Source organism: Theropithecus gelada, chromosome 19 (genome assembly GCF_003255815.1).
Source record: "Theropithecus gelada isolate Dixy chromosome 19, Tgel_1.0, whole genome shotgun sequence".
NCBI classification, from domain to species: domain Eukaryota; kingdom Metazoa; phylum Chordata; class Mammalia; order Primates; family Cercopithecidae; genus Theropithecus; species Theropithecus gelada.
The window spans coordinates 35,908,727-35,925,818 of NC_037687.1; the positions used below are offsets into that span (position 1 = coordinate 35,908,727).

At 39.7% G+C, this 17,092-nt stretch overlaps 1 protein-coding gene and 1 pseudogene across 3 annotated transcripts in view; one reads left to right on the forward strand and one right to left on the reverse strand.

The window, feature by feature from the left end:
* LOC112612169 (zinc finger protein 230) overlaps nucleotides 1-7,943 on the reverse strand; it is a 29,536-nt gene extending 21,593 nt beyond the window's left edge. The window contains exons 1-4 of one of the 2 annotated variants that reach the window (XM_025366336.1): nucleotides 7,822-7,943; nucleotides 4,854-4,953; nucleotides 353-479; nucleotides 92-184 (exon numbers count right to left, since the gene is read on the reverse strand). In XM_025366336.1, the coding sequence (XP_025222121.1) occupies nucleotides 92-184; nucleotides 353-479; nucleotides 4,854-4,868 (235 nt within the window). In that variant the 5' untranslated portion in view covers nucleotides 4,869-4,953; nucleotides 7,822-7,943. Of the gene's footprint in view, nucleotides 1-91; nucleotides 185-352; nucleotides 480-3,302; nucleotides 3,392-4,853; nucleotides 4,954-7,821 lie in introns of those variants that run through there. The other variant, XM_025366337.1, reaches the window with a different exon arrangement.
* Nucleotides 1,907-3,147, forward strand: LOC112612175 (annotated as a pseudogene). The gene has a single exon (XR_003116823.1). The product of XR_003116823.1 is annotated as a group XIIA secretory phospholipase A2 pseudogene (transcript).
* Nucleotides 7,944-17,092: the final 9,149 nt, after the last annotated feature.

Here is a 17,092-nt window from a genome sequence, read left to right on the forward strand (position 1 = left end):
CATTTACATTAGAGCAATGCAAATGGGCACGGACAGAAGCACGACAGGTAGGAGAGTCACGTACAAGGACACACAGATGCTTAGTTCTTACCTGAATTCCCTTCTCTTTGGGTTACTGTCTCCATCATCCAAAACTTTTCTTCCCTTAGGAAGTGGAAAGTATCTTGGTGGAATGGTTGATGTCCTGTGAATAGGTAAGGTCACGTGCTGAATCCCAACACATTCTGGGGTAATATTTAGGCAAAATTTACTGGAAATTTAGATTCCCAATGCACACTCAAACTTGAACACTCTAAGGTACAAAGCCACTCCTGAGGCCTGATGTTCTGTTACAAAAGATGCCCGTGCTCACCCGCTGAGAGCAGGTTCCTAAAGTTCTCCAGCATCACATCTCGGTACAGCTTCCTCTGGGCAGGGTCCAGTAGCCCCAGCTCCTCCTCAGTGAAGAACACAGCCACATCCTTGAAGGTCACTGCCTCCTACAACATCAAGAAGACATAACTTCAATCTTATGACCAAGGACTACTGCGGGAGAAGCGGCATTGAGCAAGGGAAGGGGATGAGTGGAAAGCTGTTCTCAATACTGACAGAAGTAGGTGAACTTAGAGATTTCCCACTCATTCTGCCTATATCCTGACAATGACATACACTGATTTACCTGAACTCCACCAGAAGTGCAATGATGAAGTCCTGTACATTTACTCGGTGCACTCATCGAGTCTACTTGTATGTAACCCTGTAGGACTCTACATACTGCATTCTGGGCTTCCCATATATAGGTTCAACAAATCTTGCCAACTGCCCCAGCAACATTAAACAATTCAGTTCCAACCTTGTTGGGTAAGGCCTATTGTCCTCTCTTATATTCAAACCCTGGTTGCTATCGCTTTTCTTTAGTATTTGCTAAACTAACAAGTTTTAGGTAACTGTGGGTAATTTTCAGGGTGGCCTTGAATCATTCTTTCTTGCTTATAGTTCTGAAGAATAAACATAGAACATGCTAGTAATGTAATGTTCCTGTCCTTCCTATGGAAGATAACGTCTTGAGTTAGAGAGAAAGTGCCCAGTAAGTCGTGTTGCCCCTGAGGTATATAACCTGGGGTGGGCTGCCTTCTGGGGTACCTCTGCTCTGGTGGAAATGGGGTCAAGATTCTACCCACCCCAGGAAGTTTTCTTCAGCCTTGGATGGCCACCTCACAGTATGTCCTATACTTCTGTGCTCCCTTGCTGCCAATCTGTGGTAACAAATCTGCTTCACGTAATCTGTTGAATGAGATCGTGTTCTGTCTCACAGGACTCACACAAGTTGATAATCAGTGCACAGTGAACCTACTCCACAGTACTTGTGTGGACAGCTGTGTGCGGCAGTTATGTAGTGTGTCCTCTACTCTCAAGGTACAAACCACAAATGTTAATTGCAGCCCTCAGTGTCCTGATCAGAAGCCAGAATGCATCATTGCACATCCTAAGGGTCTGCCCCTTCCTAGCTGTGTGGCCTTAGACATGTTTGCCTACAAGAACTAGTTTCCTCTCTAAATAATAGTCCTTATTTGGCACAGTATTTTAAAGGATTAAACAAGGAAACACATAGCATTTGGAAACATCTGTGCCACTGACTAAGTGTTTAATGAACATTAGCTAGAATCATTTTTACTGTTGTTACTAGCATTATCTATTTCATGGCTGCATATTATTCCAGAGAACTGATGACCTACTTTTAGCTACAGTAAAGAATATTTAATTTTACATATTTTCCATTATCAATCCTGTGAAGAGATCATTAAGTAATGATGTAGTAAGATGTAAGAACATCTTACTCTCCTCTCTCATTGTTTAAAATAATAATTTCAAATGAAAATTAAAACATCAAAAAATGGCTGGCCCAGGTGAGCGGGCGTGGTGGTCCAGGTGAGCGGGCGCGTCCCCGCGACGGCGCTGCCTCCCCGAGGCGGTTCACGTAAAGCCAACGAGGCCCTGCCGGCCAGCCGGGAAGGAGGCGTGGATATGGAGCTGGCGGCTGCCAAGCCCGGGGCCCGCGCCGCTGCCTAGCGCCTCCCGGGGGCTCTGTGGGGACGCGCCCCCCGCCGCAGCTCGCGGACCCGTAGAGCCCCGCGCTGCGCGGATGGCCCTGCTTCCGCGCCCCGCGCTCACCCTCCTGTTCCTCCTCATGGCCGCTGTTGTCAGGTGCCAGGAGGAGGCCCAGACCACCGACTGGAGGGCCACCCTGAAGACCATCCGGAACGGCGTTCATAAGATAGACACGTACCTGAACGCTGCCTTGGACCTCCTGGGAGGCGAGGACGGTCTCTGCCAGTATAAATGCAGTGACGGATCTAAGCCTTTCCCACGTTATGGTTATAAACCCTCCCCACCGAATGGATGTGGCTCTCCACTGTTTGGTGTTCATCTTAACATTGGTATCCCTTCCCTGACAAAGTGTTGCAATCAACACGACAGGTGCTATGAGACCTGTGGCAAAAGCAAGAATGACTGTGATGAGGAATTCCAATATTGCCTCTCCAAGATCTGCCGAGATGTACAGAAAACACTAGGACTCACTCAGCATGTTCAGGCATGTGAAACAACAGTGGAACTCTTGTTTGACAGTGTTATACATTTGGGTTGTAAACCATATCTGGACAGCCAACGAGCTGCATGCAGGTGTCATTATGAAGAAAAAACCGATCTTTAAAGGAGATGCTGACAGCTGGTGACAGATGAAGATGGAAGAACATAACCTTTGACAAATAATTAATGTTTTTACAACATAAAACTGTCTTATTTTTGTGAAAGGATTATTTTGAGACCTTACAATAATTTATATCTTGATGTTAAAACCTCAAAGAAAAAAAAGTGAGGGAGATAGGGGAGGGCACACTTGTCTTCTCAGGTATCTTCTCCGGCATTGCTTCCTAACTTATTATGCCAAACGTCTTGACCAATATCAAAAACAAGTGCTTGTTAAGCGGAGAATATTTAAAAAGAAGAATATAAACTTAATTTTCACAACCGTATTTACCAAAAAGATCAAATATAAAATTCATAAGGTCTATGCAACATTATCTTATTTGGAAATATGGGGAAATTATTACTTACAAGTATTTGTTTACTATGAAATTTTAAATACACATTTATGCCTAGAAGGAACGGACTTTTTTTTTCTATTTTAATTACACATAATATGTCATTAAAGTACAACATAATAAAAAAAAATAAAAATAAAAAAATAAAACATCAAAAAATAAGCACATTTAGAACAGTGATCATATAACTGCATGCTTTCTTCCTAGTTTTTTACCTACCTCCATAATCTTTGAACAGAATACAAGTACTTTGCTTCTCTTTATCATGGCCAAGAGCAGGTTATAAATATTCCCACAGTCTTGGTAATCTGATTGGGGGAACAATTCGTTCTATTGTTCTCACTTATTTTATTATAAATGAAAACCATCACTTTTGAACGTTATTGGACATCGCTAGTTTTCCTTTTACACTGGCCTTTTAGTGTCCTTTGTTCCTATCTGTTTGGAGTTTTTCCTTTATTCTGTGCTCAAGGTTTTGATTTTGAATTTTATTTTCTTTAGGTATCCATGTGGCAAACATTTCTGCCCCAGGTCATTATTTCTTCTGGTAACATTGTGTGAGGCATCTTTTGCCATAAGGGATTTAAAGATTCTCTATAACAACTATGGTAATCAGTGTACTTCAGTGCTTGGAGTAGATGCCATGTCAGAGTGACATGTGACAAGAAGTCACACCAAGTAGGGACAGGGAGGAGCAGCACCACTAGGGACACCATCACTCAACAGGGCACTCCTGACACCCACACCACAGGGCACAGGTTGCTCAATGGAGAATTCTGTCTCTCTCCTTGTCTCTCTTTTTCACTTGAGCCAAATGGCTAACACTCCTGACCTTTGGTTGCCTGTGTACCCCTGAGCAGGTTTCTCATATTTCACCTGTTTAAGAAGAAGAAGAGACCGGGAACCTCCTCATTCTGCTGCTCTGAGGAGTAAACGTAGTAACAGAACACAAGTGACTGGCAAATCTTAGTATCACTGGACATTTTAAATGAAGGTTTTCCGCTACTTTGGTTAAACTGCTTACTACATAAGTGAATTAGAAGAGACCAGTAAATGAAGCACACGGAAAGTATGACTGAGACAAGGAAAACACAGAATCGAGCTCTTCCAGTCTGAAAACTCCAACAATATTTGTGTGGAGCAGCAGTTATATCCTGTTGTTCTGTACCCAGTTAAAATATTCTATCTGCACAACAGCCAATGTGGTACATATCAAAAATACCCTTTCAAAATTGAGCTAAAATGGCATATGGTTGTCAAAATTAATTTTGTGGGAAAAGGTTATAGATAGGAAAGCTGTCACTGCACTGTTGCTTAAAATAATTCTATGAGCGTGAGGTAGTTATAAAGATACATCAATGTAATAGGAATATGATGTAACCATAAAAATCAAAGATTATATAACATATAAAAAGAGCACAGTTTACAGTTAGATGTGTATCATCAATACAAATACAGTTATGAATGTACGTGACAAACAGCAAGAGAAGATAAAAATCGATAATTTGAGAGAGGGGAGGTAAGGAAGTGGGAGCACTGTTCATTTCTACTAATTTTCATACTTCATAAAATAAATAATGGTAAAAAACAAAACAAAACAAAACAAAAAAACAACTGCAGTCAACACAAAAGAGATAAGGAAGCACCTGGCACACAACAGGTCCCCAAATGCCTGTTTTCCCCTTGAGTCTTCTCATGACAGAGAAAAACACATGACAATATGAGTAGTGACATGGAATTTTAACAGCAAGAGAGGCATGCCCCGCTCACCTTGAATGTGGTCATTTTTCCTCCTACTTTGGGGAATTTGCAGACTCCTGAGTGATGCAGTTTGAAGGAAGGAGGAATCCTGCCTGAAACATGCCACGGTCTGCAGAAAAAGAGACATGAAAGGGTTGCCACAGATGACACCCAACAATACAGATGTGTGTTGTGAATTAGCACATGAACGATCACAGCAGCATTATTCATAATAACCCCAAACTGCACACAACCAAGATGCCTTCCTCTGGGTAAATGGATAGGCAAATGGTGGCATAGCCATACAATGGAATCTTATTTGGAAATTTAAAGGAATGAAGTGCTGACTCAAGCTACAACATGCACAAAGCTTGGAAACATCATGCCAAATAAAAATCACAAAACCCATGGATTATATGATCCCATTTATATGAAATATTTAGAACAGATAACAGTTATATAGAGAGAAAATAAGTTAGTGGTTGCTCCAGATTTGAGGTGAGAATGAGTTTTTACTTTTTAAGAGATGGGGTCTTGCTATGTTGCCTGAGCTGGTCTCAAACTCCTGAGCTCAAGCTATACCTCCCACCTCGGCCTCCCAAAGTGCTGAGATTACAGGCATGAGCCACCATGTCCGGCCTGAAAATGAGTTTTAACTCTAAGTGGGCACAAAGAGCCCAGTTGGGAGATGAAAATGGTCTAAACTGAATCGTGATGATGGCAAAACAGGAAAAAATGTAAACAATTGGCAAATTTGGGTAAAGAGTATATGAGAATTCCTTAAACTATTTTTGCAACTTTTCTATAGCTTTGAAATGATACAAAAATGAAAGGTTTTAAACTATCAGGAAATAGTCATAAGAACGGTAACAATGGGAATAATAAGGATAAGCATGACATAATATGGTAGTTTGCTAGTTCATTCTCCATTAGCAGTGTTTAAAAATTTCCATGGTTAAAGAAACATGGGAAAACACAATAAGATATTATAACAATTTTTCAAATGCTTATAAATAAATATACAAATAGACATAAAGACAGACTAAAAGGAAATGGGGGAGAACTGAAAGTTCTATAACTTGTATCAGACAGTTACCACCTTTATATCTTGGATTCATGGGTAATTTAAAACATGTTTTCTCCACATATTTATCTAACTTTAAACTGTTCCACAATGATATGGTTCCACAATACAAAATCCTTATAAAAAGTGAAACAAAATGTTGACCAAATTTTAAAAGGCTCCTACAGAAGTCCACGTCCATGAGCCTTGCTCTCAAGGTCCCTTCAGTCAAGTCCTAGCTTTTTTTCCCAATCTGATTCCAGCTAGTTCCTCTACCTCAATGAAAATGTATCCAAGGGATGATCAACTCAGGCTCTCTGACCCAAACTGCCTAGGTTCCAACTCCAGCTGCACCTCTTACTACTTGGGTAACTATGCACCCAGTGTCTCACTCCCATATTTAAAATGGAAAAGAATGACCCGGCTTGGTGGCTCACACCTGTAATCCCAGCATTATGGGAGGCCAAGGCAGGCGGATCACGAGGTCAGGAGTTCGAGACCAGCCTGACCAACATGGTGAAACCCCGTCTCTACTAACAATACAACAATTAGCCGGGCATGGCGGTGCACACCTGTAATCCCAGCGACTCAGGAGGCTGAGGCAGGAGAATCGCTTGAACCTGGGAGGCGGCGATTGCATTGAACCCAGATCCCGTCACTGCATTCTAGCCTGGGCGACGGAGTGAGACTCCGTCTCCAAAAAAAAAAAAAAAAAAAAAAAGGGGGGGGGGAAAGAGCAATAACTTTTTGCAGAGCCACGGTGTGGTGTAAATGTATTTATTGGCATAAAGCCCTTACAATGAAGTTACCAATTAAGGCTTAATTATTATCAACACCCATGCCCAAGGATACATCCTATACACTCTTGGTTGAGGTGAACATCTCTGTGAAAGAAAAACACCGGCTCGGCGTGGTGGCTCACACCTGTAATTCCAGCACTTTGGGAGGCCGAGGCGGACGGATCATTTGGGACCAAGGGTTTGAGACCAGCCTGGCCAATATGGTGAAACCCCGTCTCTACTAAAAATACAAAAATTAGCTGGGCATGGTGGCGCATGCCTGTAATCCCAGCTACTCAGGAGACTGAGGCAGGAGAATCGCTTGAACCCGGGAGGCGGAGGTTGCAGTGAGCCGAGATCGCGCCACTGCTGCACTCCAGCCTGGGCGACAGAGCAAACCTCGTTCTCAAATAATAATAATAATAATAATAATAATAATAATAATAGTAACAATAGCAGACTAACAAAATAAATAACACTGTTTTAAAAAGAAAAAAAGCCAAGGATCACTTGTGTAGAGAGCTTTGCCCTCAGTAGCCAAATCCCTCCCTGCAGTTCTTTTAGAAAGGTCAGGCTGGGGAAGGAGAAAGCTGTGAAACACCCTGACTGCGTCGCCGTCCCGGATACAAGTTAAATGCTCCCCTCCCTTCGTGAAAGGTGGATGCAACCCTCGCCTTCCTAAAAAGAGGTCAGAGGCGTCAGGGACCATCCAGCGTCCTACAGGGATCAGAGAGAAGGGCCAGGGCAGCTGGAGCTCTGACCCCACCCGGGGCCCTGACCACTTCGCGGGAAATTAACAGGACACCAAGTCACAGGGACTGTTAAGGCTTTGTTTTATACCACAACTTTCAACTCCTAAAACAATTCTATCAGGACGGTCCTAAAATCCTCATTTAAAAAACGGCAATAGGAGGTGCAGGGAGATTAACACCCCACGTTATATTGCGAGAAAGAGGTTGCACACTTAAGGTGGAGGCGGACTGAGCGAGGTCAAAGACCTGGAAAACCCTCTAAACAGGCACACAAGACTAGACAGGGTTCTCCCCCGCCCACCGAACCCCCGACAACTCCTCCGGTGGACATGCGTACAGCCCCCAACGCCAGAAGGCTCCATCGACCGCAACGAAACCCCCCTTCGTCCCCCGCATCTCCAAACCTCAGGTCTTCGCCAGGGCTTCTTGCCCCCTTAGTTGACCCCCAGGTCGTTAGGCGCCCCCCAATAACTGGTTCACTTTCACAAAGACCCGCAAGACACAGAGTTGGCTCGAACCACCTTGTTAAGTAAAGTAGTAAAGTCCTGCTCGGAGACCGGAAGTGTCCGCTATGCCATAGAGCGTCTGGACTACACTTCCCAGAATCCCTCGAATCCTCCTGCCTGAGCCAAAGTTCTCATGACTCCACAGAGCAAATGGACTCCACTTCCCAGAATTCATAGGTCCTCCTGCCTGAGCCACAATTCCCACGCCCCCCAATATATTCGCGAAAGGCCTGCGGGGGTCAAATTTCCTGCGCATTCACGGGGCAACTGGACTCTCGCAGGCGTTTCGCGTGTATCTTGGGAAATGGAGTCCATTTGCTCTGTGGAGGCGTGGGAATTTTGGCTCGAGCAGGTGGACCTGTGAATTCTGGCCTTTCAACCTATATTTTTATTTTAAAATAATGGAGTCTCATGTTCTATATCTATTTTTCTGAACTAAAAAAGAAGACTTTTCATGGTTTTCTTTAGATAAAGTGACTACCGCAGTATGAGGAACACTTCTCTGAAAATTGAGTGAATGCTATTTCTATACCAGTTACATACAGCTGTATCCTTGCTCTATTCTGCCCCCACAAGAGACAAAAATTTATTGACACGCTCAATCGTAGTAGGCAGGAAACTGTGCCTAATATATTAGGGTATATCTGGCATCAAAGGCCCTTTCTGTCCCCCAGGTCCTTGCACTCTGGGCCTGTGATGGGAAAAGAAGCTGCCATAATCTGTGAAATGCCTTTGGGGTCATTCTTCCATTGTGTTGGACAATAGGTCCTGGCTTCAGTTGACATGGCCAATCCATACTAGTTTCATGAATTAGTTGCTTAACCATACCCTTGTTTCCTTCAGGTTTCCTTTCTTTTTTTTTTTTTTTCCCCAAAGTAGATAGGCTGTAAACTTTTATAAATTTTAGTTATATTTCCCTTTTAATTCATACTTATTTCAGTCATTTCTCACTTCTTGCCTTTTACTATGGGTAGTCAAGATTATTCAAGCAGCAACTTCACTTTGATTAGAAATTAATTCGAATAAATCTTCAATTATATCATTCACAAATTTTACCTGCCATGAAACACTAGCACCTGAATATAATTCAGTCAAATTCTTCCTCCCTTTATAACAAGAAGCTCTCTTCTCTTCCAGTAACATGTTCAACATTTCTGACTGAGGTCTTCAGAATGGCCTTTACTGTCCATATTTCTACCAACATTCTGATCGTGACCACCTAGGTATGCTCTAACAAGATCGATGCTTTCTCTACAGTTTTCATTTTCATTCTCTATTTCTGAGCCCTAACCAGAATTGTCCTCATCAGTCCATTCTCAGCACTGTAGGCTTTTCCTAGCATGCATGTAAAAACTCTTCTAGCCTCTATCCATTACATAGTTCCAAAGAGACTGCTACATTTTTAGGTATTTGTTACAGTACCAATATTTTTAGTCACAAAACACCATAGCTTGCCTGGCTTTTAAACAACAGAAATCTATTCTTCACAGATCTGGAAACTGCGATTCAAGATCCAGGCACTGGCAGATTTTGTGGCAGGTAGAAGGCCACTTTCTTGTTCATACGTAGCACCATATTGCTGTGTTCATTTGGTTGAAGTGACAAACAAGCTCCTTGTGGCATTTTTTATAAGGGTATTCATCCCATTCATGAATGTTCTTCCCTCATGACCTAATCACCCTCCAAAGGCCCCACCTCCTATTACCATCACATTGAGAGTAACAATTTCAACATATGAATTTTGGTAGGGCACAAACATTAAGACCATTGCATATGTATCATGTAGTGTCAGAATTACTAATTCATATCATTGTAAAAAATAACTCAAAAGTAGAGTTCAACATTTTTTATAGTTCTTTTTGTGTTTAGACTGAGGATATATAGTCAAATACTGTACTGTTTAATAAGTTTCTTAAATTACTTCTTGCCCTCACCTTTAGACTGTTTATGTCATTGACTTGAAATACATTTAGGTTAATTTGTTATTCTATGATTTTAACTTTCCTCGTTTATCTACAAAGAAATCTCATTCTTGATTTTATATTATTGGGTATGTCAGTCATTAACATGTTCCCATAAATCAATGCTCTACCACATATTACTCTCAGAGAACTGCCACTCCCCTCTCTCCTACCCCTAAACCACTTCCATGGTGTTGCCACCTAACACTTTTATGTAACTAATTTTATTATTTTCATTATCGCTTTTTTTTAACAGAATAGATGTGTTTCTTATTTTCCCTTTTTACTTAAATGTTAAGATAGTACACTTCTAACTCTTCTATGTTCACATAATAACATCTTGGAAATCACGTCATATAGAGTAATTTATTTTTAAAACTGAATACATTCCATTGAGTGGTTTGTTTAACAGGGCTCCAATTTATGGGCATTTCCGTGACTTCCAATATTTTATTATTACAAATAATGCTGTAGTAAATACACTTGTACATGTATATATTATCCCTGTTGAAGATATATCAGAAGAGTACATCCCAAAAAGCAGGACTGAAAAGAGAAGATGTTAATAGAAATATAATTTGTTGCATATTGTCAAGTTGCCTTAATTTTTTCATACCATTTCCATTTCCAGAAGTAATGTATAAATATACTCTTGCCTTGAAACTAGCTAACAAAATGTGTTATTATGGCATCTTTTAAGTTTTGCCAATTAAATGGTAAGAAGTGTATTTAAATTTAGTTTTAATTTACATTTCTTGTTTTTTAAATAACATGGAACATTTTTGCATATTTCCTGTGTCAGTATTATTTTTCTTCTTGTAAATCGTTCAAATCTATTACCCATTTTTATGTTGAGTTTTTTTGGTCTGTTCTCCTCAATTTTTTTTTTAGAACGAGGTCTTGCTATGTTGCCAAGGCTGGTCTTGGAGTCCTGGGCTCAAGCGATTCTCCTGCCTCAGTCTTCTAAAGTGCTGAGATTACAGGTATGAGTCACTGTACCTGGCCTCTTCTCAATTTTTAATTATTATTTATTTAAGATGTTAACACCTTTAAAGTTTTTATTGTAGTATATTTTATTGACAAATAATACTTATAACTACTCATGAGACATATAATGATGTTTTGATACATATAATGTACAATGATCAGATCAGGGTAATCTGCATATCCATTATCTCATTTATTATTCCTTTGTATTGGGAACATTCAATGTCCTCCTTCTAGATATTTGAAACGATATAATATACTGTTAACTACAGTTGTCCTATAGCGTAGCATTAGTCCATTCTCAGACTCCTATAAAGAACTACCTGAGATTGGGTAATTTATGAAGAAAAGAAGTTTAATTGACTCACAGTTCCACAGATTTAACAGAAAGCAAGACTGGGAGGCCTCAGGAAACTTACAATCATGGCAGACGATGAAGGGGAAGCAAGCATGTCTTTATCTTGGCAGAAGAGGAGAGAGAAAGGGAGAGCACATGAAGGGGGAAGTGCTACATACTTTTAAACAACCAGATCTTGTGAGAACTCTATCATGAGACAGTACTAGGGGGATGGTGCTAAACCATTAGAAAGTGCGCCCATGATCCAATCACTTCTCACCAGGTCCCTCCTCCAATTCAACATGAGATTTGGGTGAGGACACAGTTCCAAACCATATCTCTTGGCAGATTATTAATTTATCTCCTATTTTTGAAGGACAGTTTCATTGAATTTAGAATCCTCAGAAGACTTTTTTTCTTCTGCATATTAGAACATATCATCTCCTCAAAGGTTTGCTGAACAATCCACTCATTATCTTGTAGAAGATTCCTTGTACATGACAAATTAGTTCTGTTTTGCTACTTTCAAGGTTCTCCTTTGTCTTTGGCTTCCAACAGTTTTATTATAGGTGTTTCAGTGTGTGTATCTGGGGTAATCCATTTTGAAGTCCGTTAGGCTTCTCGGATTTGCAGATTCATATTGCTCAAATTTGAGAAGGTTTTAGCCTTTTTTTATTTATATATTTATTTTTGAATTAGCTTTCTGACTCTCTCTCTCCATCTGGAACTTCTATCATGCATACATTAGTCCAACTGATGGTGTCCACGATGTCCCTTAGGTTTTGTTCACTTTTATTAATTCCATTTTAATTTTGCTGCTAAAACAATAATTTCATATAACTTATCATGTTCACTCATTCTGAAGTTAATGTAAAAGGATTAGGGACCATGGGCTTAGAATCACTTACCTGAGGCTACGGGGACTGCTCAAACTCAATCTCATGTATACCGGTTCCAAATGGAATGCTGATGTGCATTTAAAGACATGGAGGGGACAGTCCGGGCGTGGTGGCTCACGTCTGTAATCCCAGCACTTTGGGAGGCTGAAGCAGGTGGATCACGAGGTCAGGAGATCGAGACCATCCTGGCTAACATGGTGAAACCCCATCTCTACTAAAAAAAAAAAACCAAAAAATTAGCCGGGCGTGGTGGTTGGTGCCTGTAGTCCCAGCTACTCAGGAGGCTGAGGCAGAGAATGGCGTGAACCTGGGAGGCAGAGCTTGCAGTGAGCCGAGATCGTGTCACTGCACTCCAGCCTGGGCAACAGAGTGAGACTCTGTCTCAAAAAAAAAAAAAAAAAAAAAAAGTAATAGTAAAAATTAAAAAAAAGACATGGAGGGGCCAACAACACCCAATTCATGATGGAAATCTCTGCTCACCTGCTAATTTGGTAGTCCATGATTAATTGCTCTGTCTCCACTAAAGCCACTAGCAAAACCAAAAGCTGCATCTCAAAATAATTGTAAGTATATGTTAAGAATGGCAGAGCTTTGCCCCCAAATCCTATGTATCTGTGTTTTGATTTACTAAGTGGGGCCAGCCAAAGGCTCAAGCATCACTATCTTTCATTAACATTTTAATCACTTTTGACTCTTCTAGGTCATAGGGTCCTGATGGCAGAGAAACTTACATGGCAGCTGGGACACACTACACAGACTTATCTTGGGTGAGTCAAAATGTTTTCAGGTCACACAAAATAGGCAAAATAGCACACCTCAATGAGGATTAAGTAGCATACAATAGCTCTAGTGGCCCACTAGGCGTTGTGATGCTGTTTTTTGGTTGTAGGAAGGGCTATATGCTACTTGACCTACACCCAGAAGGGATATCTCAATAGGCCTACATCAGAGAACTTGTGGAAATTTTCACCAAGGCAAAAGACCCATGAATTATTATAAGATTTATTTCTTCCCTCTGATACGTATGTATCTTACAAATACGCCTAGATTCCTTCCTGCTTCCTTCTCACCAGGCCCAATCATCGAAATATAAATGTGCCATTTCACAATAAGGAGTTAGTCATTGCCAAGATGTTTGAATATTTCTCCTTTTGACTACATAGTCACACGGGTTAATGGTTGTAGGGCCTTGTGAATTACTCTGCAATGTACCAGTGTCCATCCTAATTCAGAACTGACCTCCCATTTATTGAAACAATTGTGGATTTGTAAACTGGACATGTCTTAGAATTGATCTGGGAGATGTGATTCTGTTAGGTAATTCCAGTTGGATTTCTGTTTACTTGCAATAGAATCTTCCTGCCTGTACGAATCAAGTAACAGTGTAATAGAATTCCCATCAAGTTATTTACTATGAATGCCAAGATCAACAACACAAAGTTAAGAAGCCATGCACAATGGCTGAAGCTTTCAGGTTATTCTGGTTGAGCTGGAATTTGATGCCTTGACCTCATCTTTTTCTGTCCCACTTTCTGAAACACAAATAGAAGCAACTAGTAAATACCACTATAGTCCTTTGTTTGACTATTATGTCCTAAACTAACAAATTCATAGTCATCCAGAATCATGCCTTCTATAGGTATATGCTTGGGATTATCCAATATGTTTGGCATATATTTATCACCATGTCGTGGTTTTAACAACCAATGCCCTATTTTCCACTGGAAATAAAGTCAATAGTGCCTTTAAACTAAAACAGATGAGAAATCCAATTTGAGAAAACACACAATTAATTTAGAAAACTCATTCTTAAGATTCTCTTCCTCTAGAACCATTTCTGGAACAAAGTATCTTTTGGTCAGCTTTGAAAGAGAGTAATAAAATCAATATAACATATACAAGTGATTTATTGCAAGGAACTTTCTTATGCCACTGTGGGACTGGCTAAGCAATTGCAAAAACCGAATGGCTGTACCCCAGGATGGCTCAGATGGAACACTAACTCATGGGAGGAAGATGCTACTAAGAGGTGCAATTTTCTTTTTCAAAGAAGCTTCAGCTCTACTTTTAAATAATTTCAAGCGATTCATCAGGCCCACCGACATTATCTCACATAATATCCCTACTCAAAGCCAACTGATTATGGGCTAAGTATCTACAAAATGCCTTCCATATATATATATTAGTGCTTGATTAAATAACTAGGGACTGAAGTCTAGGCATGTTGTAATTAAAATTGATACCACACAGATCCTCATCAGCAGAAAACTGTTTAAGGAAAAATTAATATTCAGTACACCAGGATACAGCAGGCAGTAGAAATGAGTAGAAATGAGGTTGGAGGTCAACTTATTTATACAGCCTTTAACATTAGTGTCAAATTAGGACAATCCTGTTAGGAGCAAGTATGCTTAGTGTGTTCCTAGTTTTGTAAAATTCTATACAATTGTTACCTATGTGCATATATATGCTGAATTATCCTTACCAAAATATTCATACTTCCTATCTTCCACTTTCCTTTTTAGACTTTTCTGTACCAACGTGATTGTTTCCAATGTCTAGGCATTATTCTTGCAAGTAAAATCAGTGTATTTTTACTATAAAATTTAAAACAACAACAAATCTATCCAGGAAGTTATTGTCATAGTGTATCAAAAAAAATCCACAAATGTTGTGGCATTTAACTCAAACCTTTAAATGCATATCCTACTGATATGGTCAGAGATTAATAACTTGGGAAGCTTCCCTCATTTTTCAAACACAGAGATTGAGACTCTGCAATAATTCCCAATTATAACAGTGTACCCAATTTCAAAGTTAACATGGTCAACTCGCCAGGGTCACACACATAAAAGGGATCCAGTCCATGCTGAGAAGTGGCAAGAAATACTGGCCACACAAAAGCTCAGGTACTACATATGAAGCTAGGTATTCAATATTCAGTTTTATTGGGAGTCAAATACTCATGCACTCTGTGAGACAGAAATATGAACAATTAAAAAAAATCAACTGCTCCCAGGTGTTAATGTCATCTTGTGACCAATTTGAGGACCCAGGCACACAAGAGGGTAGATGGAAGGCCTACCTATGATATTTTTTGTTATAACAAATATTTAAAAATGTAATCTGATGAGTTTTCTTTCACAAATACCTTAGAGATGAACTATTATGTTATCTGGTGATAGTTTAAGGAAACCCCACAAGACTGCAGGCCCTACTGTTCTGATACCATGTGCACAAAAAGTTAACAGAGCAGGCACAAGTCAGACTGCTAACTTTAAAAAGAGCTGTTCACAACACTGGCCTTTGGCTGGCGTCAAGGAACATGGGGTTTGAGAGTTAGCACCTTTCAATAATGGGTAAGAGTGGTTCACCATGCCTAAACTCTACAGTGCAACTTATTGGGAACACTTGCTCTTCTTCTTAGAGTTGGGAATCTTGGTATGCACTAGACAGATACCTATATAATCAATCTCAATAAGAACCTTTGCTGCTGGTTGCTAATGAGCTTCCACTGTAGACATTTCACAAGTAGTATCACAATTCAATGCTGGAGGAGTTAAGTCTTATGTAACACCATGCAGAGAGGACTCTGGTAAGTTTGCTTCTGGTTTCCTCTAGACAACTGCTGATGAGCCATTTCCCTTTACAGATTCTGTTTTGTATCTTGTCACTGTAATATTGTTATAAGTACAACTATACTCTCAGTTATTTTAGCAAATCACAGAACCCAGAAGTAGTCTTAGGGACCTCCAATCTATTATCCAAACTGGCACAGCATGAATACAGCATCATGAAAAGATATTATTTAGAAAACTAATTATGAAAAGCTTATGAATCTCAACTAGACACTTTGAAGAATGACTTTTAACCTAATACAGTTAAGTTATACCATGGTGTATAACTATGAATTGGCACCCAAATCAGCTCTTTGTCCTAGCTGGTTCCACACACTAAGAGACTGCTGCTGTTGTGTTAAGTTCCCTGATCATGTACACCTGTTCTTCAAAGAATCTGTTTTTTTAACCTCCACAACCATATATACCCGCATTATTTCTATCACTAGGATTTGCTTGCTTCCTGACTTATGCCTAAAGCAGAATCACACACATTAGTTATGAAGGCAGCTGACCACACTCATCAATCTGTATATCCAAATGACCAGATACATTTTTTTTAATTTTGAAATATGACTTCCACATCCCTATTCCTTAATTTTGAACTGTCATATGACAATGTAGAGCAATCTTATTCAGAGTCCTTATAGGTAAGTGATTAATATTAATAATTTTTCAAATTTTTGTTCACATAACTGCTTTGGTAAAATTGGTGTTCAATGAGAAATTTTAAAATGTGTAAAATTATAAAATGAAAAATTCCAGCAAATACTCATTGCCAGGGAAAATGTCAGAATATTCATTCACAAACGATGTACGTACACACTAAAAATAACCAAATAAACAAACCCAGAAACACAAAGACACTTAGAAGACTACAATTGGATTTCCTAAGGCATACATTATGTTCTTCTTTTTTTATTGTACATCTATTTCATCACTTTACTGGCTTTGTGTTATTATACGCATAAATGCACTTCACACAAATTCCTGTGGTTGAACACTTGTTCTTTCCATTTTAAAATGAAGTGACATCATCCGTGTAGTCTACTAATTTTCAGAGTTTTAATGTTGTAATTTTCTATCCTATGATTTCCAGGTCGAACAGTTGTACCTTATACTTACTGCCATATACCACTTTCCAAAAGACGTATTCTTCTGGCCAACAATGAAGAAGAGTATGTAAATGTTACTCCTGCTCAAATAATGAATACATATGATGAAATTACCAACCTCCAACAAATTTTCTTGGTAGTTCATAGAGATGGGAAGACTGAGTAATAAGGTTGCCAAAAATTTTCCTTCAAATTTGGTAAAGCTTCTACCTGAGAAGTCTGATAAAAGAAATACTACAGCAATTAGAAGGCA